Raw genomic sequence first — 22,678 nt, forward strand, 5'->3', positions numbered from 1 at the left:
TACAGTATTTAGTTGTATTTTGACAATATCATTGCTTGATTGTGTGTAACTTCACATGGAAATGAAATCTGAATTACTCAAATTACAATACAGATTATTTGAACTAAAAATTAATGGGGGGGCTAAAATAAGCGTATGAGCAAAATCAACAAATTAAATTTAACATCTGCTGCTCAATCGGTTCACATTGTATATTTACAGAGTTAGGACATTGGATGCAGCACCGGGGTAAAGTGGAAACATCAGTATGGGAGGCAGTTGCAGCAGCAACAGGATAAGCAAAAGTTGATTGAGGGCATCTATCAAGTAGACTACCACTTATGTATTTCTAGGTGGTCCTAAAATACTAGCTATTTTGCTTTATCTACCACCAAAAGGGAATGTGCCTATTAACCAGGAAACCTGGGCGACAAGTTTTGAAACCTCTAGTTACATTGTGGTCGAGTACCCCAACAAGCCAGCATCACAATGGCTCTATCATATATCCTGTGCAGAGATTTCCAAAGCATTAGACTGGATTACACCAAATAAAGCCCCAGGGTTGGACAAGGTACCAAGTGATCTTTTAAATTATATGGAGATATATGATGCCTCTATTTTGCTTTGGTTTTTAATCGCCATAATTTATGGTGCATGTATGCCCCCCCACATAATCTGGGACTGAGATCACCCCGATATTCATGAAGGGCTGTAGGTCCCTACACTCCAATTACAGACCAATCCGCCTTATTGACAGCTCACAAAAGTGGGTTAATTGTATAATTTTGATCCGGCTGAATGAGTGGATGTCCTACATCAGTGTACTGACTAAATTGCAGGCTGGCTTTATGGATGGCACTGGAACAATAGACCAGGTGTTTCACCTGCAGCTGCTGTATTGGCAAAATCATTAACTCTGGGGGCAGTAGACTATGTGATCTTTGTGGACCTTCAGCCTGCCTTTGACCTCGTTCCCAGAGAATCTTTGTGGAAGGGGCTGGCGGAGATGGGGGTCCACGACTAGCTTTTAAAAGTCATAATTAGACTACATTCAAACAATTTTGCAGAGGTTAGATGTTGACCCCAGGGTGAACTAACAGATCCTATCCTGGTAAAGAAGGAGTGAGGCAGGGCGTGTGCTGGCCCCAACTCTCTTTCCTTTATATATTAATGATTTCCCAGCTCGAGGATTGTGAAGGTGATGCCCAGTGTCTTGCTTGGTTTAAGATCCCAGCCCTATTGTTTACAGATGACACCCTTTCGCTATCTAAATCGGGGACATTTGTTGCTTGTTACCCTTGATAATCCTGACCTGGCAGGACATTTGTCATCAGGCCAGTGCGGCTGGGGTGGGACTCCATCCCCCAGCCTCCTAACACCAGGAAGGGTCCGACAAGCACTTTTTTAGGCACAGTCGCGCTCCTGCAGTGCAAGAAATTTGTTGCTTGTTACCTACGCTAAACCCAACCTGGCAGGAGATTTGTCATTGGGCCAGTGTGGCTGGGGTGGGACTACATCCCCCAGCCTTCATAGTACTAGGGCTGGTCCACACACGCTTTTTAGGCACGGCGGCGCTCCCACAGCGCAGGACATTTGTTGCATGTTACCTATGCTAAACATGACCCGGCAGGAAATTTGTCATCAGGCCAGTGTGGAACTTCATCCCCCAGCCTCCTTAGAACTAGAGCAGGCCCACATGTGCTTTTTAGGCAAGCTTGCGCTGCTGCAGCGTGTGATGTGCCCAGGCCAAGACCAGGCTCATCTTAGCCCGAAAGAGGCCAGGCCCTCCTTCTTTGATTTGTGGCTTTCTATCCCTAAACTGTTGAGCTTTTTTTAAACAGGGACTATGGTAAAAAGGAAGGCATTGCCAGGAGGACTGGCCCTGCAGCCCAAGCACTCCGGTACAACAAATGATAATTGTTTTTGTGAGAGACCTTTACATTGTAGAAAATGAAATCAAACTAGCAGAGAGGAGGCTCTCTAACAATGGAAAACCTGCTAGTTTGTCCGGAACTGTTAAAGGGGTGCCCAGGGTTTGGTAGGGCACGTTGCTGAAAGGGTGAGGGCAGCTAATAATGTAATCCAGAGGGAGAGTATGATCCTGAATACCCCCCCCCCCCCCCCAAACCGATACCCACGCAAGCCTCAATTTTGTGTACACATGAGTAGTGGATAGGCCAGCCAAGAGCTGGAAAAGAGCATCCAAGCATGAGCCCAGTCAATGCACTACAAATAGGTAGGCACATGAAATGAGCACCATGCTAGCCACAGCTCAACCGCCAGTCTCTTTGGAAATCACCTGCTGGACTCATTTGAAAAATTGTACAAGTGAAATAATGGATTTTAAACTTTGACCATTATGTGAAAGATTGCCAAAAATCATAGCTACTTTGGGACAAATGTCCAACTTGTAAAACCAAACATAGAAGTAGCTCCCCAAAAGGAGGGGGCACCAACAGTACAGGTTGCTTCCCAGTCTCTAGTAGATGATGATGTAGGATCTTCTGGAACATAAATCACACAGCTACAAAATGATCAGCATAGGAGTCCACTCAAACTAAATAATGGGGGGGGTCTAGGGAGAGACCGAGAAACCCAGTAAAACATATGAAATCAACATCAACCAACATGGGCCCCTCCCAGCCTCTATCACATAGAAGCTGCAAGTACTTCTAGGCCATTTCAGGGAGGTAATAACTTGACTGAAACTAAAGATTTGCCTGTGATAAATCTCCCTCTAGCGTCATGTCCTTATGTCATCATTTTGGCAAGTGACTGAGTGGTATCAGCCCCTTACAAGGGAACTATGCCAGTGATACGGTGATTGTCTAAATATCCCCTGCAACCCGCTAAAATTTACAAATGCGCACCTAGGTCTAATAAAGGCTGACCCTCTACTTATTTTACCTTCAGGGTACTTCTACAGACATTTACAGTCAATCTTACGACAGGCAGGTGGCACAAGGACTCTGAATTCCATCCAGAATAGTAGGTATACTAACTTTCCACTTGTTACTGCGAACCGATTTAGCGCATTGAGTGAATTAAATACAAATTATTGACTTTCTCAGGAGATAGCCGGTGAGCCAATGAGCCCTTTGGCCAAAAATTGTAGTAGCTTGGGGCAACAAACCTCCCTTTAAAATTGTCCAGTAATCAGTCTTGATGTACCCAACATTATATCAAAGATAAAGGCTTGCATTTACTGTCTTGGAATCGTGTGGGGGTAAGGAATAAGCTCCAAAACAAAGATTGGTTGTCACATAGACCTGGGCCACTAAAATATTGTTATAAACGGATTTAAGCGCTTTTGTTTTGAAGCAACCCCAACGGTAGTGGGATGAGGGGAGGGGAGTTTGTCTATTTTTTTGTGGCAAATTCCCTTAGCCCTTTGGAAATTAAAGACATTGTAGCAACCCCCCAATTTCAAATTCTTAAGCTTCTCTCACCTAGTAATTTGAGTCTCCTTTTGGTCATTTTTTACTTAAATTTTTTCTCATCACAACCCACTCATATTGTTGAACAGTTAGGTAAGCTAATATTTGATCACAGTGATAAGTGGAAATGTCTACAATTCAATAATTTGGGCAGGTGACTAATATTAACAAGTGCCCTTAGGACGGGAACGTATATATGTAGATTTAATAATATTGCAGAAGAAGAAATTGGTCACTTTGTGTTCTTATCAGATGTTCAAAGGCGGGGTAACTATAATACTCCCACCTTTAGAGGCAGGGGAAGAGGCTCCACAATAGATTTTGTTTGATATCAAGAAACTTGGCCCGGTTTCCTGCGGTTTATGAAGTTCTCTCTCTCCCTTTTAGTGACCATAACCCAAGTAGTCCAAGTCTGTATTCCCTCGATCCTGACAGACTATCTGCAAAAATTATCGTCCCAGTCAGTTATTCAGTAAACAAGTGAGTCTGTGATCCAGGTTCCTTCTTTGACAATGTAATTTTAAATAACAGCAGGGAGGTTATGGGCTGCCTTTCAGGGATAGTTGACCCAGTTAATATTTTCAGGACGTTTGATGGACTCTGTAAAGCTATAGCAGGTGGTCTAACCACCAAAAGATCCCTTAAGGGTCACTCTTCCCCTTCATAGTTCTTGCATGATTGTACGGTTGCTCTCCAAGAGCTTAAGTTGGCCACTCGTACCTCGAGAGAAAGGGAAGATATTAGACTGGCACGATCTAATAATACCCGAGCGCTTAAACCGAGGTGGCAGGAGATAAGGGCGAGGGCATGGAAAGACTTGCAGAATGCAGCTCAACTAAAAGATTCCAAGTTATTTTGGATTATTGCTAATGAACCCTCTTTTCAGACATAAAATCTGAAGGGATCACAGGTCTCATTACAGATTAGGAATGGGTTGAACATTTTTCTACAGTTTTTAACACTAAGAGTGTTCAAAGTATTAGCAGTGAAGAAGATGGGTCTGAAGGGGAGGAAGGATGGGCTGCAGATTTGATAGTACTACCCTCTGTAATAAATGTAATAGAGCGCAACTGCGTGTAAAGCCCCAGGCCCAGATGGGGTGCATGTAGACTTGTTAAAAATGTATATATTTTTCTGGGCCCCGCTGATCACAAACGTGCTGAGGGCAGCAGTAAAGCATGGTCCACCCACCTCTTGGAGGGAATTAATATTATTCCCCATTTATAAGAAAGGTGATTGCAACTAGCCAGAATGTTATAAACCTATATCATTAATCAACTCAACTATGAAGATCTTGGAGGGGATTATCTTGGGGAAAAATTGGAATCCTGGCCTGAGAAGAATTCACTTTTTAGCCCGATACAATATGATTTCCAACAGGATATGGTAACAACAGAGCAGGCACTGAACCTTGCGCTAATTTGGGGCAAGTATGTGACAGTGGAGTTCGTTACTCAAGGCAGGGTTACTGTACCGCCCCAATTAGAGTAGTTAGGGGAGTTAAGGCAGGGTTGTATACTTGCCCTTTATATTTATATTAATTCTATAGCTGTCGCTCTGAGATAACTTTCAAAGGACATGCCAAAAACTGATGACCAATTAATTACGGTTTTGCTGTACACAGAGGATGCGGTTCTAATGGCACATACAGCAACCGGACTGCAAAAGACGATTTATGGATTTAATAATTTTGACAGCTTAAGGTGAATTACCAGAAGTAATTTGTAATGTCATGTGGTCCCAGAAATTTAAAGTATTTTGTATGGGAGAAAGTCCAATGGCAAGAACGAAAATGATTAATTATATGGGTATCTTATTTGATTCTAAGGGGAAATGGGACATACTAATAGCACAAAGAGCAAATAAAATGGGTGCAGTGAGAAAGTCCATATTTAGATTTTCAAAGCAATTGGGGCAGAGGCTGGTGCATAAGTTGATTAAGCTATCTAAAAGAGAATGTGTGGCTGTGGGAACCTTTGGAGCTGGATTATGGGGTTACTCTGGAACAGCCAAACTTCAAGTTGCTAAAAACAGAATTTTTATGTAGGCTGCTAGCTGCCCAAGAGCCACTGCTAGTTTTATTATGCATACCGAATTAGATGTAGGATGCATTGATGATCGTGCCAAGCTGGTCCCACTTCTTCAGTGGATGAAGATATGGAGCAATCCCCAACCTAGTATCTCCACGAAGGTATTAGAGGACTGCTTGAGATTGGATAATATGGTACTTTTTCCTTGGTTGGCATACATAAAGCCTACCTTCTGTGCTTTAGGCTGTGTGTATTTTTTTTTTTTTTTTTAAATAATCAGAGTCAATCATGGGCAATTCTAAAGCCAGATTAATCGAGCTTTTTGAGTCAGCTATGGAGGAAGAGAGGCTGATTGGTATTTTAGACAGACCCTCAGCTGTGAGCTACATGCAAGTAAGTACAGCATCTAGTACTGAGCCATATTTATCATGGATAGCAGAGGTTTTATCTCACCGGATTAAGGCTCAGTACAATCCATCACTTGGTGACCTTTCCAGTTTGTAGCTCTTGGCACACATTCCTCCCCCGACCCCCACCTATGTAACAGGCATTCAGCACAATCATGTATGCGCACCTTATGTTATTCTGTGCATTGTAAACATATCCTAAATTCAGATTTCTTGGTCCCATTTTGCAGAAAAAAATACTTTAAATCCTATAAGGAGGGGCTACACTATTTACAATGAATATCTACCATGGATATTTGTGCTGCAGTGCTAAGTTACATCATGGCTATAAGAAGAGCAAATGCACTTTAAATTGTCTGGGAGCACTGATATTGTGGAAATGTGTGATTTTATGTATGTACAAATGCACTCAAACTGGTGAGGACTACTAAGATGTAGCGATGGATTTTATAATGTTTACTTATATGTACCTTTAAAAAAAAATAATTGTATTAGATTTATTCTTTATGGCTAACCTTAAGTGGACAAATAAATATTGATTGACTTGGCTATCTAAATCCCCTTTGGGGATCCAGAAACTTCTGGAATGCTTTAGGTCCTTCTGTAAGCAGTGGGGGCTAGAGATTAACCTCGGCAAGACCAAATACGTGGTCTTTAACTCTTGCCAACATCTTCCCATTCTAACCTGACTCTCAGCGGTGTAGCACTGGAGAGAGTCCAGATGTTTGACTATTTGGGGAATACACTCTCTGAACGCTGCGACTGGTCCTACCATGTTTAGATGCATAGACTCAAATTAGAGCAAGACTGTAAGGGCCTTTTGAGGGCCCAACATGGCTTTTTTCCGTCTGGTCACTCTTCCCAAGAAATCTATAAATTTAAAGCCGTGGGATCTACTTTGTTTGGGGTTTTCAAAACACTAGACCCTTAGAGATAACAGAAAAGTGCTTCACGAGGAGTTTAAGCAAACTACTAGTACCCCGTTTGTTCCTCTATGGTTTAACTATGGTCTTAAATGTATTATCGATTTAGCTGGGTTAAAACCACTGGTGTGTTTGCGGAGACTTTGGGTAGTCCCAGAGCTTATGCCGTTTCGTAGGGCACTAGAAGATGTTCTGGGGCAGCCTGGGGCTTGTAAGATTCCTTGGTTTCAGACCATGAAAGATCGACTGGGTCCGATTGGGTTCGAGAACCTCCGGTACTCCCCTGCTGACGCCATCTTACGTCTCCCTATCAGAGTTAAAAGATGCCTATTGGCGCCAAATTGACCACTCAATTTTATACTCTCCTAGGGCTGGATTGCTCACTGAATACTTCATGGAGTTTGAAGCAGATTACCACTTGGAGGCGTTCTTGATGAGAGTGACCCCCCCCCTTTCGCATGAGGACCAATTCCACTTGCTTCTTCACAGCCAATGGAAATGTTACCCTTGTGATTACAACAGGTTGTGTCTGTTCTGTCCCCAGGTGGTGGAATCAGCTGAACATGTGTTTTTGTCCATTATATTAAGGCATTAGAAGGAAGTGGGTCGTACCAGTCTACCGCAACCTGGGTTTTAGGACTTGTACGACCTCATATAGAATATTAAGTGGTGACACTAGGCAATATATCGTCTTTGCTGTCTCTCGATTTTTTATGTATATGTGGAGGCTTAGACTGAAAATGATGCCTAGTTCATTGAGTTTTATTTAAACCAGCCATTTTAAAATGTTTTACCTGCAACTACAATCAGTTATAGTTTTAAATTATGATGTATGCAATATGTCAGATTTGTATGAAAGCTTTTATGATTCAGAAGATCTGCATAATTGATTTTATTGTCTTATTTATTTTTATGTACTGTCCTTTAACATTCTCCAATGTGGCATTGTGCCAAAATAAAGAATATGAATGGTATTGTAGTTTTAAAAAGTCTAATTCATATGTAAAATGGCTTTCAAGCATAAGCATCTGTAGTTGTGCATGGTACTTTCTGCCTCACCTTAAAAGTTTAAGTTACCTGAAAAACTCTTGGCCTCATCAGTTGGCACTGCCCGCAGGTGCCGGAGGTCACTCTTATTGCCTACAAGCATGATGACAATGTTTCCGTCAGCGTGGTCCTGCAGCTCCTTCAACCAGCGTTCCGCATTCTCATACGTCAAGTACTTTGCAATGTCATACACAAGGAGAGCACCAACAGCCCCCCGGTAATATCTACAAGAAAAAAATTACAAAAAGATAATAGTAATTGTCCTTTCCTTATCTGCATGCAAGGATTCTTCTGCTACCCAAAAAGTACTGCCTATGAAATGAAGACTGAACAAGGACAATGAATCCAAATTTTCCATTTTATTTGTTGAAGGAACCTAACACTTTCTTGCAGCTGCCATATCCATCCCATACCCAACAGTTTATTAGAGGTTTGAGCATTATAGGATAATCATGGTCATCTATGTATTTTCTAATGCTGGCCAGATTCAAACCTAATGTATTCTTTGGGTACTCTTACTTATTCCGCCTTTCATCAACGATTGTGAATCAAATCACGAACTAAAAAAGGGAACCATTACCCTACGTGGTCTCAATATACACTAAAGTTAGTTTCCAACAAATGAACAAATGCCCGCTAGTCCCTGGATTCTAAAGTAGTCTTCCCCTTCACAGATGCCTTCCCTCCAAAGACCACTCTTTCCTCACATTTACTATCCTGTGCCTACTTTAACTTTGAGTATAGTAGCATTTGGTGCATTTACTCTGCACAAACTCGATAAAAATAAAAAAAAAAGGGGGCTCACTGAAAAACGCAAAATCAAAATATGATGCTTTAATAGACTGGTTGTTTGTGGTCCTTTGCATAATATTTCTTCCAAGATAAATCTGATCCGGTTCAGGTAACACCAGCAATCCATCAAAATGTTGTAACGCATGAACAGATGCCAAACCCAGTAGGGTTTGCTCAAGTCCGGCACTCGTTACCAATTAATGTTTACTTGTTCACGTAATTTTGTGCAACCACACTTTCTTGAATTTATAGCATTTTACATAGGACACCAAGGTCTTGTTTTAGAGACTGGAGCTGAGGTATTACCTCCATTCGGGCTTAAAGCCCACTCCATGGCACCATTCCACCTCCACCAGAGGTAGCTGTCATTGACTAATGCAGGGTTCAATATTAGCACAGAAGTGCAAGCAGGGCCATGCTGATTTCATAGTGTCCAACGCTAGCAATGAGCTGTAGTTCCACGTGAATATCCAACATTCTCCACTGCACTGTAATGCATGTAATTACAGGAATTCCCTCAGGGCCCTGGGTCCTAAAACAGATCGGTAACTCCTTAGTGCAAGCACTGGTCCAAGTGAAGGAAAGCCTCAACTAGTACCCACGCTTTAGTGTATATCCTAACACACATGCAAGGAAAAGTAATCCTAAGGTATACCTTTGTGTCTTAGGTGAGGGGGTGAATGAAGCAGTCTCCCTCTGCCTGAGCCTCAGAGAATCCACGGGGCTCAGGGAGGCTTTCCCAGAGCTCCACAAAGGAGAAGACAGGGCCCTACTGCTAGCACTGAGCATCACAACAAAAACTATTTCTGTTTTTGTGGGCAAAGCCTTAAGCGCGAGATCTCAAAGTACACGTGCACACTATAAACGAGGTCTTCCAGAACGTGATTCTATCATTTCAGAAGTTCTAACAACAAGCACAGAACACGTGCACTGTGGCCACGTCTGATAAGAGGTACTTACGCGGAAGTGATGGCGCGGTAACGCTCCTGTCCGGCTGTGTCCCAGATTTGTGCTTTCACGGTCTTGTTCTCAACTTTGATGCTTCTCGTGGCAAACTCCACACCAATGGTGCTCTTGCTCTCCAGGTTAAACTCGTTCCGGGTAAACCGGGACAACAGGTTACTTTTGCCTACACCAGAATCTCCAATCAGCACAACTATGGAAACAAAAAGCAAATACTCAAAGAGGACTCATTCCAAATTCACGTTACTTACAATTTTGACATGGTCAGCGTTCATGATCTGTAAGATTACAATGTACCTGATTTCAACTAAATACATCTGCACGTGCACTGCTGCTGGCATAGCAACATATGTCAGGTATCTATATGTGGAGGGGCAGAGAAGCGTAACCTGGCAGATATTTCTAAATACCGCACCTTAATAAAGTGGCATTAGAGCTTGGAAAGGATTTTTGTTATTTTAAGCAACACAGATACACAGGGATTTGATAAATTACATTGATGCTTGACCTTAAAACAGTCCAATATTCTGAAACAATGAGGCATAGAACCAAACACATTTCCACCCCACTCAGCAAAAGGTCAAGTGGTTAAAAAGAATATGAAAAATACACTAGAACAGCAACTAAGGAGATAACTACGAAGAAGCTTGAAGCTCTGCAATGCACAGTGAAAGACAGTGACCAATTTCTTTGACTAAGGAAGGTGACCTTTTTCCTTTTGTGTCTCTCCTTTGTGCTCATGGCGCTCTAAACCGGCTCACTTATGTCAACTGTTTTACCTTTTTTTTCCCACTTTAAGTGGCAAGAAAAGTCCAGTTTAAGCTATTAGAGTTATAAATTCCTAACTCGAGCAAACGTGAGACCCATTACATTGCAAATGCGTGTTTATCATGGATTTACAAGAGAAGCGGTCAGCAACATCTATTGTTAATTATTCAAAATATATCTTGAGTGGGTTTTAGCTCCATCCACAGGAGTATATCTTTATTACCTTGTGCCATTGAATATTTTGTGAAACATGCCACCTTAGATGGAGAATTTACACGGCAGTGCAACAGGTATTTTTCCGCATCTCAAACGTTTACTCAAACGGTTTGCTGCAGGACAGGTTGAATTCTTTAGGAGTCCTTTAAAAGGAAGAAACGTTTGGTTTGTCCTGCGGAGAAACTTTTAAAAATATTTTAGCCAGGGCTCAAAGTGCATACAAAAGTTATTGACTTTGTCAAAGTGGTTGGCTCAAGGTATGAGCACAAACCCATGGCCTAGCTGGGGGCCCAGACTGATGTGCTTCAACGGGAGGTTAGAGAGGATTCCAAATTCTGTATATCCAGTGGGGTTCTAGATTCACTAAAAACCATTTAGTTAGGCCAGTACTCTCAATTTCAACAGTACATATATTCACATTGTACTACACCTGAATACACTTGGAATGTAAATCAGAGGGACATAGGGAGAAAATGTGTTGAAACATAATCAACCAAAGAAATGCAAAATGGGCAGTGCCAAATTTTCAAAATAATAAATGTCAGACCCTCACTTTTGCCCATAAGCTGCCACCATCACTGCAAAAGGTCGGGTTCGAATTAAAAAGGCTGTGTAGTCTTGATTCCATGTCGTACTTTTTTTTTTAATCTGCCCACACTCCTATCCCTCTAGATCACACCTGCATGTTTTTTTTTTTTTTCATTCCGGATTTCTCCTTTTGCCACTTTTGTACTGACTATCTCTTCCTCGAGATTTTTTTGTGTTTTTCTCTCTCTCGTTTGGGTCCACTTTTGTGTTCCCATTCTAAGCACTGATTAGGCCTCTGATTGAAAGAAAAAAAAGTCATAGTGGCCATGGAAAATAGAGACTGTGCAGTATTCAGCACTTTGCGGGGGGGGGGGGGGGGGGGGGGGGGTTTGATATGAAAGAACAAACCAGAACCAGGGTGAATTTGGTAGGAAATATCTAGACCCTCAATTTGCATACAGTATACCAGAGATTATAAGAGAATATGTAAGAGGCTTAGCCGATGCTCCAAGTAGGCCCAAGCCTGATGGGTAGGGGCCAAAGCCAAGAAATGGGCACAGGATTAGAGGGCCCCAATTCAGCCATTCACCATTTTAAGAAAAAAAACAAATTTCTTCAGGTCACTTACTGGTGCTACAAAGGAATGGCACCAGAAGTCACTTTTGTCTCACCGGTGGCTACTGTCCTTTCGAGTAAAGGCTTCAAGTCAAACAGGTTTTGGGGTCGAGTCACTTTATCACCACCACGAAAACGCTGGGCTTTGCAAGATAGCAAGATTAAATGCAGAGAGTGAGGATTAACTATACAGAAAGGCAGGCTCAGCCCGGTTACCTCGCACCCTTGAAACACGAAAAATGCTGTGGAGGGGGGAGTTCTGTAACCATCACCGAGCAGGGTACGGGGGGATGGGAGGGGCAGAGTTCAACTGCATAGAAACGAGCGCCTTTAAACCCAAGCGGAGGGTCCTCCGCGGGCGGCATTCCGTGCCAAAGTCAGCGCTGCGTCAATGCCAGGGTATGCAAGGAATGCTTGTTTAAGAACTTATTCCTTATCTGAGCGCATTCTTCGGCCTGTACCTCACACCCCACAACACTGCGCGCAGACAGGCAAGCGCACACATTTTGACTTTTTAATTCTGCATCTTTTTCTACAAACCTCCAATGGCAAATGAAAAATGTTGACACCTTTCACAAAAATATTCACCTGCTATCGCCGAGACATCAGCTGTGGAAATGGCACAAAGTTATTGCTTTATCAGTTGAGTGGGTTGTATGTCAAAATATCAAGGTAAAGAAAAAAAAAAAAAGAGTATCTCACAATTCACTTCATGTAAATTGCCGAATCAGAACCGCACTGCAGTGGCATTACACGCGCGCGCCGAACACTGCCGTAAGCATGGTGGATCCTCTAAGGCAGGGTCTTCAAACTGGAGGGGGGGGGGGGCTAGGGGGCCTCAAGTGATTTCTGGCCAAAAGAAGCATTATGCAGACAACAGTTCTTTGTTTTAAGGAGAATATTATTGCATTTTCCAAACGGTAACAGCACTTAACTGCAATGTTTAAATAAGGCTAGACGTATTGAAACATTAGCATCTTTACAGAATAACTGAGGGGGGCCACTAATTTGTATTTTTTCAACGGGGTGGGGGGCAATTAAAAAGTTTGAAAAGCACTGCTCTAAGGGGACTACCGTCCACTCTGGGGAGAATGACTCCCTGAGCCTTGCATCACTGGGGAATGGCTGGATTAATCACTGCTGGGGGTTTGTTCACAGAGTACAAGCATGGATTTCCGAGCCTTGATAGAGGAGTAGGACATACAAAGGGGATAGCTCCTACTATATGGTAGAATCATCCAAGTTATCAGGAGCCAAAGGAACATACCACCACTGGCCCCACAACGAAATCACTAATGCAGACACTATACACAATAAGCCAGGGACATGAAACTGTTTCGTGGTCCTACAAATCACAGCTGCAAACACCCTGGAACAAATGGGAACTGACAGCAAGACTGGTCTTTAACACAAAGGGTGCCAACGGCCCTTGGAATACACCCAAAAGGTCTCGCAAAGTTTGTTTTGGCTACATCCAGTTTAAACTATTGCGAAGAGCATATCTCACACTGTATACGATTGGCCGGATATACCCTGGCGCTCTGCCTGCCCCTCGTGCTGTGCTGACCCGTGACTATTCACCAAATTATATGTGACTGCCCAACAATACAGACCTATTGGCATGTAGTTGTGGACCATATGACTCGACCATCAGAGAAACCAAATTTGGGGAAAATGAAACACTGTTTGCTGTGAGCTCACCCTCGATTCAAAATGAATAAAGTGACCACTAGGTTCATGCTTGTGCCATAATATTGGTAAAGATTTATTATCATGCAAAGGAAATCAGTCTAGCCCCATGCACTAGACGTGCGGATGCAAGATACAATGTCTTGGGCGGAAGAGAAGAGTATGGCGCGCCAAAGGCAAGAAAGAAGAGGACTGGGCAAGAGATCAGTTGCAAATGCCTGGAATGAGTTGGTTCAAGTATATAAAGAAATTAGGAATGGCTATGGCCCACCTTAGACGGCTGTGACAGACAGGCAACATAAACCTCAGATAATTAAATCTAACAGCATGCAAGCTAGGCTGAATTGATAACTCACCATTGGGTTGTAGTCTAAACAATATCCTCACAAGGGGCTGTAGTGACCAGCACAATATCAGAACCAACCAAAGGGCCGCTGGTGCATCAAATAAATCTATTAATTAATTTTGCATTTCATGTTATACAATTCACAATAAGAGGGGAGAAATATTTTGATAGTTCAATGCAGAACAAGATCTTAATATTCATGTACCCTTTCCATGCCCCCTTCTCGGTGGGACAACTGACTTATCCCATCAACACTTCGTTAAAAAAAAAAAAAAAAAAAATAGAAAGACACAAACACAGCACATATGGACTAATATATCTCAAGCTCAAGGGATAAAGGATAGGATACCCTGGAAATCCAGCCCTGATGGTTTTATAACAACAAGCTTGAATCTCCTCCTTCATCCAGATTCAGTACCACCCTCCAGAGATCATAATATGTTGACGTTTCGGTCCAGTTATTAGTGATTCGTGGAGACCATCCTCAGGACTTGATGGAGGCCCAACAATTCAGGGGTAATCAGAAGATTAGAACAAAGCTAAACTCACCCAGCATTGTACGGACATCTGCTGTTCATTTCCCTGAGTGTTCCTATAAATCACATTTTCTCCAGTTTAATTCTCAATCCACTTGAACATCAAGTAGTTGTTTCTGGCAATTCCTAAATAAAATGAATCCTTTTTGATGAAGGGTGTGGCATGTATAAATAACACTGCATAACCGCACTATATTTAGCAAGTCAGTTGTGAAAAGGCAGGTCAAACGTATGAGCAGTCCTTCCAACATGCCCCAACTTTTCCGCTGTGTGTCCAATTATAACATGTGCTTTAAGTAGCAGTTAGACTTTTCACAACCCCAAAGGACTCAGTGAGATGATGTTAACAGGCAGCACAACTAAGTGTTCCAGCACCCTTGGGCCCCACAGCATCACAAGTAGGGCTGTGGCACAGCAGGCAAGACAGATCACTTTCAAACGTGCATTTAAACCTTTACTGAAGCTGAAGAAATTAATACCCAAGGTGAGTGGGTGGACAGTGTCTCATAATGCAAGAGACAAATACATGAATTTCCCACTTAACACATTAGACCACACTGTGAATGTTTTTTTAATAAGCACCCACAGACATCACAGTAATACTTTAAATCTAAACTTGACTTTAACTCTCTCCCAATAACAACAATAAGAGAATACAATTTCAAGGTTTTAATATGAATGTTCCATTGACTAATGCTGTGTATCCTGATTCTGGAGCTACTGTAGACCGCTTAGCTCCCTTTATTGCTATGGAATCGCTGCACTTAGGTGACAGAGCGGAAGTGCAGCACCCTCTAAGTTTGCTCTAAATTTTTACCATGAATAACCCTTCATGAAGTACACACCTCCAAGACATTAGAACCCAGTAGGGCTAACAATTGAAGTGGCACATCCCCATCTCCAGAGGGCGCCCCATGCTCAACAGTGGAACACAATTTTGGAGCTCAGCTTATATTTTTGAAGATCCATAGCATAATGTGTTCTTCCTGCACAAGTCAGTGACCGATGGATCTCTAGAGACTGCATTACTTGGGATGGACTTTTGACGTCGCAAACCAGTTACCTCAGCTTCAACTGAGCAGTCTAACCTTGACTTTACAAATCTTTTGAAGTTATACCTCACTTAGTCACTGCTTAGTGTAACAGCCTGTTTGTTGCATTTTCTGATGAGAAAGAAAGACTGTCCTGGAAAAAAGAAATGTTTTTAGCAGAAGTGATCGGCCAGTGAGAAGGTGGGGGTTTGGTTTGTTGGAGGGGTCGAGTTCCAAGTTTAGTTGGCCTCTGGGAAGAAAATCAGATGGGTAACTGGCAGCTGAATAGCAGGATTTCTTTCTTGTCACTAATAACTTTGAGACAGTTTGAACTCATCCAGATAACAGCAGGACGAACGTACTTCTATAAAGATTGAGTGGAAGCAACATTGTAAGAGGTGCACGTCGATAAGAGTTTTGTCAACATTGGACAGGATTTCAAAGTCATAGGATCTAATCAACAGGGACTGGGGGGCGAGGGGGGGGGGGGGGGCAAAACAGATGTTGAATAACTTGGGCCTGAGTAAGAAGCCTCGGTGGGGACACCACATTTTTTAATACATGATCTCAAATGAAAAGAAAAGAAAACAAAACAGCTCGTTATCTATCAAATATGAAACAGTTAAGCCACCTAAGAACTTGCAAGCAGATACTGTTCTAAAAAATACGTTTAATGAGAACTGCATTAGAGACCACATCAATGCCCACAGAGAGATCGAATAAGACTACAGCAGCTAAGACACCAAGCAGGATGGTTCTGAGGTCAACAGATACTGGCAACAGCACAGGTTTCCTACTGTGAGGAGGCTGGAATCCTCAGTAGTGTTTATTAAGTAGTTCAATTGTAGATAGCTTGAAAGCTGATTGTTGGCCTTTCTTCAAGAATCTTTATAAGTAAAAGGAGAAGGGAAGTGGAATGGTAACTGCCCAGAAGGGTAGTGTATTCTCTAGACTTTCTTGTGGAGCAATGAAACCACTTCCTGTTTCCTGGGGGGAGAGGGGGGGCACCTAGACATAGGATAGGGATAGGTTTCATAGCTCTGTAAGAACCAGCCAAAAATAAAGGAATAGCGTTGCCACGATAGTTTAACAAAGATGGTAAAGTTTGGATCCGAAATGAGATCTCCCAGATGAGTAGTAAAAGGGCCATTCTTGTGTAGGTAGACCACTCTTAGAGATTACATTAGGGTAGCAGAGTCGCTTCCAGTGGCAATTAAGTTTGACAATAATTCCCCCATCTTGTTTTAAGTAGGCAGTCCTATCTTGATGTCACTTGTGCAATAGGACCGTTTTTATTAGCCATGAAAATGTAAAATGAAATACAAGTTTTGCGTTTTTTTTTTTTTTTAATAGGTATAACGGTACCGTTTTTGTCTGCAGCTGAAAGACTACGGTCTAAACATTTTTACTGACAACCCAGTTAATTGTTCTTTGATTTAGGGTAACATTCCACAAATAGGTTAAAAATAAAAAACAAAAAAACACCACAGTGTCACTATCTTGTTGGTGGAGGGGGGGGGACAAAACAACAAAACAAAAAATAAACAAAGAACACACACATACACACAAAATCAATTGGAAGTACGCTGGTGAAATCCCAGTGTACATACATTTCTCCATCAATAACAAACCCATTATCAAGCTTGGATGGACAAGACTGGTCTCAAACTTAACAAGACAAATGTTATTTTGTTTGGGGCTAAAGAGATAGCCAACTTACTATAACTTCCAATCATAAGCATTCTGGGACAAACTGTGCTCTAGCTTGTAACATTCATGGAAGCACTTGTATAAAAAAAAAAAACTACTTACACATTCCACTCCTGAAAATGCAAACTTTCAAAAACAGCTGAACAGAAAAATCTTGAGGGCAATACTCTATTCCGTGATAAAATTAAATGTAATATATTCCTCAAACAACTAGACCATTTATTTTCTGATATAAATTACAATAATTTTTCAATCCTGTTTGTTTTCGACTACTGAGTGTAGATTAACAGGGATTTAGCAAGAGAGTATCTTATTTTGGGGAATATGTTTCCATCACAAACGTAGCATCAGATGCAGACACTGAAATGTAGTTGGGCAGAATCGCATTTTTGCTTGGGACTGTTATATGCCTCAGTTCTGTCAGTAAGGCCCTTCCTCAATCTCACCATAATAAGCCACAATTTAGAAGAGAGCAGTGCAATTGATTTCAAAATACCACATTAGCAGACATATAATGAAACTCAAGTTTCGTTTTTTTAATTTTTACTAACAGCTTCTATCTTCCGATTGTCTATTGACACTGTCCGGATGAAGGCCTGTCACAAATGACTATCTGTGTCGGAACATCAACAATTATTCCAACTTGTCTACCCATTTGTTTTTTGTTAGGGACTCACCTGGGGATTTACACTACATTTGTTTGCAATTTCTTGATATATGAAAAATTGGAGTCAGGAAATTGTTTTTCTTACTTTTCATGGTGTGCTGTACTTCTGCGCGTTTGACACACAACAACAAAATGCCCACACTGGTTTTCTTATTCGTAGTACCTAGTTAGGAAGTATTTTTTAAATGAAAAATACATCAATTGTGTGGCGATTAACCTTCTAGGGCCCTTTCTTCTTGCATTATGCTTTTTTACTTGAAATGCCAAAAACTAAGCCATGGCACATAATTTTACATCCCTTTAGCAGAAAATCATATCTCAGGAGCAGGGGAAAACAACACAAACCACCACAATGAAAGCCACTGCTGATAGTGGCATGTGGGACTTGCCACTTTAAGTGCAAAACGCATCTTCACAGCTAAAATGGAAGCAATTTTTTCTGTTCACTTAATAACCCCAAAATTGCATATGACTACACTAAGGGAAATTACAAAAATGTTTCATACCCCGGTTAAAAACTAGATTTATAAAGTGCTAAACATCCATTGTTAGCCATAGTTCAGAGACATAGCCATAGTTCCGATTCAGCATCTAGTAAAAAAAATACAAAAATTAAAATAATCAATTTCTGGCCTCAGGGCATGAGGAAGTATGTCTCCTTGGCTTAAAGGAGGTACTGTGCAAGTCTCTTAGTGGAACCTCTTCACAGACTATTTCCCTGCCTCACACACCAACCGTGCTCTACTACAAGGTTTGTATGGATCATAAATACAATGCAAGCTCAGAACTTCCACAAAGATAGTGATATTTGGCTTGGGGGAAAAAAGTCAGTCTCAATACACTTTTTATGAATGTTTGTTTACAAATTTGTTTTAGCACAGCCTAACCCAAAGGAACTGGGTGGGACACTGCATGGGACCAAATTAAATTTCTTACCTTGAGAACAGAAATAAAATGGAAAGAGGAATAGAAAATATCAGTCCTAAGGTAAGAGAAATACCATAAAGAAGCATGGTAACATGTACCCAACAGGACATAACCCACCAAGCAATGAACAATGATTCACCCAGCAAAGTCGTACAGCCACTCAGTGAGAGATGAAACAGACAGTGCAAAGAATCAGTAAAGATTCGGCTACAATAAGAACAAGCAGGTGTCCTCTATTCATCCAATACAGAAGCCTGTAAAGCAACACAATGAGAAGAATTAATCTTCACAACAAATTAGGAATCCAGAGTACTGCAGCTGGAGAAACACACTGAAAGACACATCTTGAGAGCTGTGAGCAATATGCACCCATACAAGTGGAAGAGATTCAGAATACAAGTGCTAAAATACCGTAACACTTTAACCATCTGCAGTCATCAGTACTGCCCCCTCAAATAAAAACAAGCATTTGCAATGCAATAGGTCTCGCATTTGCTTGAGGTAGAACTATTAGCATTGTAAACGCTTAACTGGATGTCTGTTGCCATATAAAAATTGGAAAACCCGCTGCATAATTTGCTCCTCGCTGCCACAAAATTCTAGTGGCCCTGCATAAAACAAAAGCACTTCCATTTACCTTCTTCCTCTATCGGCAGCATAAAATGAAAATATTGCCATTATTTATTTTATTGTTGTAGGAAAGTACCATCTTCCTTGGCATGTTACCCTCATTTTTATGGGCGTGCACAAAGTTCTCCGCCCATTCTGTAATCTCGCTTTGGGCTTAAAACCACACCCATGCCACATCAGTCACTTACACTGCTTTGTGGGCTTGCCTTTTAAAATCCGCTTGCTTTCATTTGTGAAAGGCATGCAAACGTCATGCCTTTTCCGGTGTTTAGCCCACCTACACAGCTCCGGTAAAGTACCAAAAACATACGAGGCTCGATGTTTTCAGCCTGGAGTTCGGACTACTTTATCTGTTTATTTTCCATGCAGCGCGATTGCGCTGCATTTTACATAGCGCAATCGTGCTGTGTTTCTTTTTTGCTTTACAATGCTAATAGCTCTAACTCGAACAAATGCGAGACCCATTGCATTGGAAATGCTTGTTACCTGTATGTCAGAATGTTTTTGCCTGTCTCACTGGGATCCTGCTGGTCAGGACCCCAGTGCTCATAGTTTATGGCCTAATGTGTGTGTCTGTGTAGTGCTTAACTGCGTCACTAAGGCTCTGCTAATCAGAACCTCAGGGCTTAAGCTCTCTCTGCTTTTAAATTAGTCACTGTAGGCTAGTGACTTCATTTACCAATTTCAATTGGCACACTGGACCCCCCCTTATAAGTCCCTAGTATATAGTACCTACGTACCCAGGGCATTGGGGTTCAGGAGATCCATATGGGCTACAGCATTTCTTTTGCCACCCATAGGGAACTCAGACAAACCCTTGCACAGGCCTGCCATTGCAGCCTGCGTGAAATAACGCACGTTATTTCACAGCACTTAAGTAACTTATAAGTCACCTATATGTCTAACAGTAACTTTGCACCTAACCTTCAGCAAGTGAAGAAGTGTGAGGGCACCCTTGCACTAGCAAAGGTGCCCCCATACAGTTCAGGGCAATTTCCTGGGACTTTGTGAGTGCAGGTACGCCATTACACGCGTGCACTACATATAGGTCAATACCTATATGTAGCTTCACAATGGTAACTCCGAATATGGTCATGTAACATGTCTAAGATCATGGAATTGTCCCCCCCCCCATTCCAAATCTGGTATTGGGGAGCCAATTCCATGCATCCTGGGGGCTCCACCATGGACTCCCAGTGCTGCCAAACCAGCTCTCTGAAGCTTGCACTGCAGCTACAGCTGCTGCCACCACACAGACAGGGTTCTGCCCTCCTGGGGTCTGGGCAACATTTCCTCTGAGAGCCGGGTGTTACATCCTCTCCCTCTGGAAATAGGTGTTACAGGCTGGGGAGGGGTAGCCTCCCCCAGCCTCTGGAAATGCTTTGAATGGCACAGATGGTGCCCTCCTTGCATAAGCCAGTCTACACCGGTCCAGCGACCCCTTCTCCCCTGCTTTGACACAAAACTGGACAAAGGAAAGGGGAGTGACCACTCCCCTGACAATCATCAGCCTAGGGGTGGTGCCCAGAGCTCCTCCAGTGTGTCCCAGACTTCAGCCATCTTGCTTTGCAAGGTGTGGGGGCACTCTGGGGGCCTCTGAGTGGCCAGTTCCCTCAGGAGACATCAGAGACCCCCTCCTGATAGGTTCATACCTGATAAGGTAGCCAATCCTCCTCTCAGGGCTGTTTAGGGTCTCTCCTGTAGGTTCTCTTCAGAGTCTGCTTGCAAGTTTCCTTTAGGAATCCTCTGCAACAACTTCAGCTTCCTCTGACCTCGGATCAACCATAGCCTGCTCCAAGAAACGCTGTAACTGCAACAAAGTATCCACAAGAGATACTTTTCTTCAGCAACCTCAGCTCCAAGTCAGCAACTGCAACAGTTTCCACGGTGTGCATGCTCTGAGGACTCCCGGTCTTCATCCTGCACCAGAAGGACCGAAGAAATGTCCTGTGGGGTGACGGAGTCACTCCCCTGCTCCAGCAGGCACCTTCCAAGACGACGACCGGTACCCTTTGACTCCTCTCACAGCAACAAGCGTGCTCCTAAAGACACAGAGGGTGGACGTCATCGACAGACTGTCCTGAGGTCCTGCTGGCACAATTTGGAGGAGGCAAGACCTTGCCTTCCCAGAGAGCGACGGTACCCCTGTGTACTACATCTTCTTCACCTCCTGAAGCCTCTGTGCACTATTTGCAAAATTCCTTTGTGCACAGCCTGGCCCAGGTCCCCAGCACTCCATCCTGCTGCGCTCAACTCGCTGAGTTGTTCTCTGGCGGCGTGGGACCTTCCTTTGTTGTGCTGTAACCACTGTGTTTTGCATCTCTTTTGTCCCCATGTCCTGGGACCTCCGGGGGTGCCGGCTGGCATCCTGAGGGCTCTCTAAAATGCTGAGAGTCTCCTCTTCCTCCTCACACTGAGTTGAGGCCCCCAGGTCCCTCCTGGGTCCATCCAGCACCATTTTGACGCAAAATGTACTTTTGTCGTAGCCAACGCTTGTTGGCGACTTCCAACACGAAATCACATCTTCAACGATGTTCACGTCATGGGACATCCTTTGCATCACGTAGGAACCCGCTAGCATCTTCCTAGGGTGCATTTTTGCAGTCTTCAACTAACCGTGGACTCTCCTTTTGCACCCTCTTCTGGGTTGGCAGGGGCTCCTGTCCTTTCTGGAACTTCTTTCGACTTCTGGACTTGGTCCCCTTCCTTTGCAGGTCTTCAGGTCCTGGGATCCAGCAGTTGTTCTTTGCAGACTTGGTTGGCTGCTGCAAAATCCCAATCACGAGGTGTAATGTGTCCTAAGGAAACTTGCAGTACTTTACTCCTGCTTTTCTGGGCTCTGGGGTGGGGTAATTTACTTACCTTTACTGTATTCTTACTCTGCCAGTGATTCTGCACACACTACACTTGTCTAAGGGGGAATTTGTGATTCGCATTCCACTTTTAGTATATGGTTTGTGTTGCCCCTAGACCTATTTTCTCCCATTGCAATCTATTGCATTTCCTATTGCTTGCATTGTTCTATGACTATTTACTTTTCTAATGATGGTGTCTAGTGTATATAGTGTGTATAATACTTACCTCCAGAAGGAGTATTGTCTCTAAGATTTTTTTGGTACTGTATCACCCAAATAAATACCTTTATTTTTGGTAACACTGAGTATTGTCTTTACTTGTGTATAAGTATTGCATAACTATTAGTGGTATTGCATGAGCTTTGCATGTCCCCTAGTTCAGCCTAAGCTGCTCTGCTATAGCTACTTCTATCAGCCTAAGCTGCTAGAACACTACATTTCACTAATAAGGGATAACTGGAACTGGTATAAGGTGTAAGTACCCAAGGTACCCACTACAAACCAGGCCAGCCTCCTACAATTGTTTTATATTATTTTGCACCCCCTCCCCCCAAATCTAATGTGGGGACCCAGAGATGACCT

General features: G+C 42.7%; 1 protein-coding gene across 1 annotated transcript in view; it reads right to left on the bottom strand.

Annotated features, from left to right (window-relative positions):
- Positions 1-22,678, bottom strand: part of LOC138268412 (ras-related protein Rab-11A-like) — a 53,442-nt gene that overhangs the window by 14,290 nt on the left and 16,474 nt on the right. The window contains exons 2-3 of the mRNA XM_069218023.1: positions 9,576-9,771; positions 7,854-8,047 (exon numbers count right to left, since the gene is read on the bottom strand). Coding sequence (XP_069074124.1) covers positions 7,854-8,047; positions 9,576-9,771 — 390 coding nt within the window. The remainder of the gene's footprint in view (positions 1-7,853; positions 8,048-9,575; positions 9,772-22,678) is intronic.

Source organism: Pleurodeles waltl, chromosome 12, assembly GCF_031143425.1.
Source record: "Pleurodeles waltl isolate 20211129_DDA chromosome 12, aPleWal1.hap1.20221129, whole genome shotgun sequence".
Classification (NCBI taxonomy): domain Eukaryota; kingdom Metazoa; phylum Chordata; class Amphibia; order Caudata; family Salamandridae; genus Pleurodeles; species Pleurodeles waltl.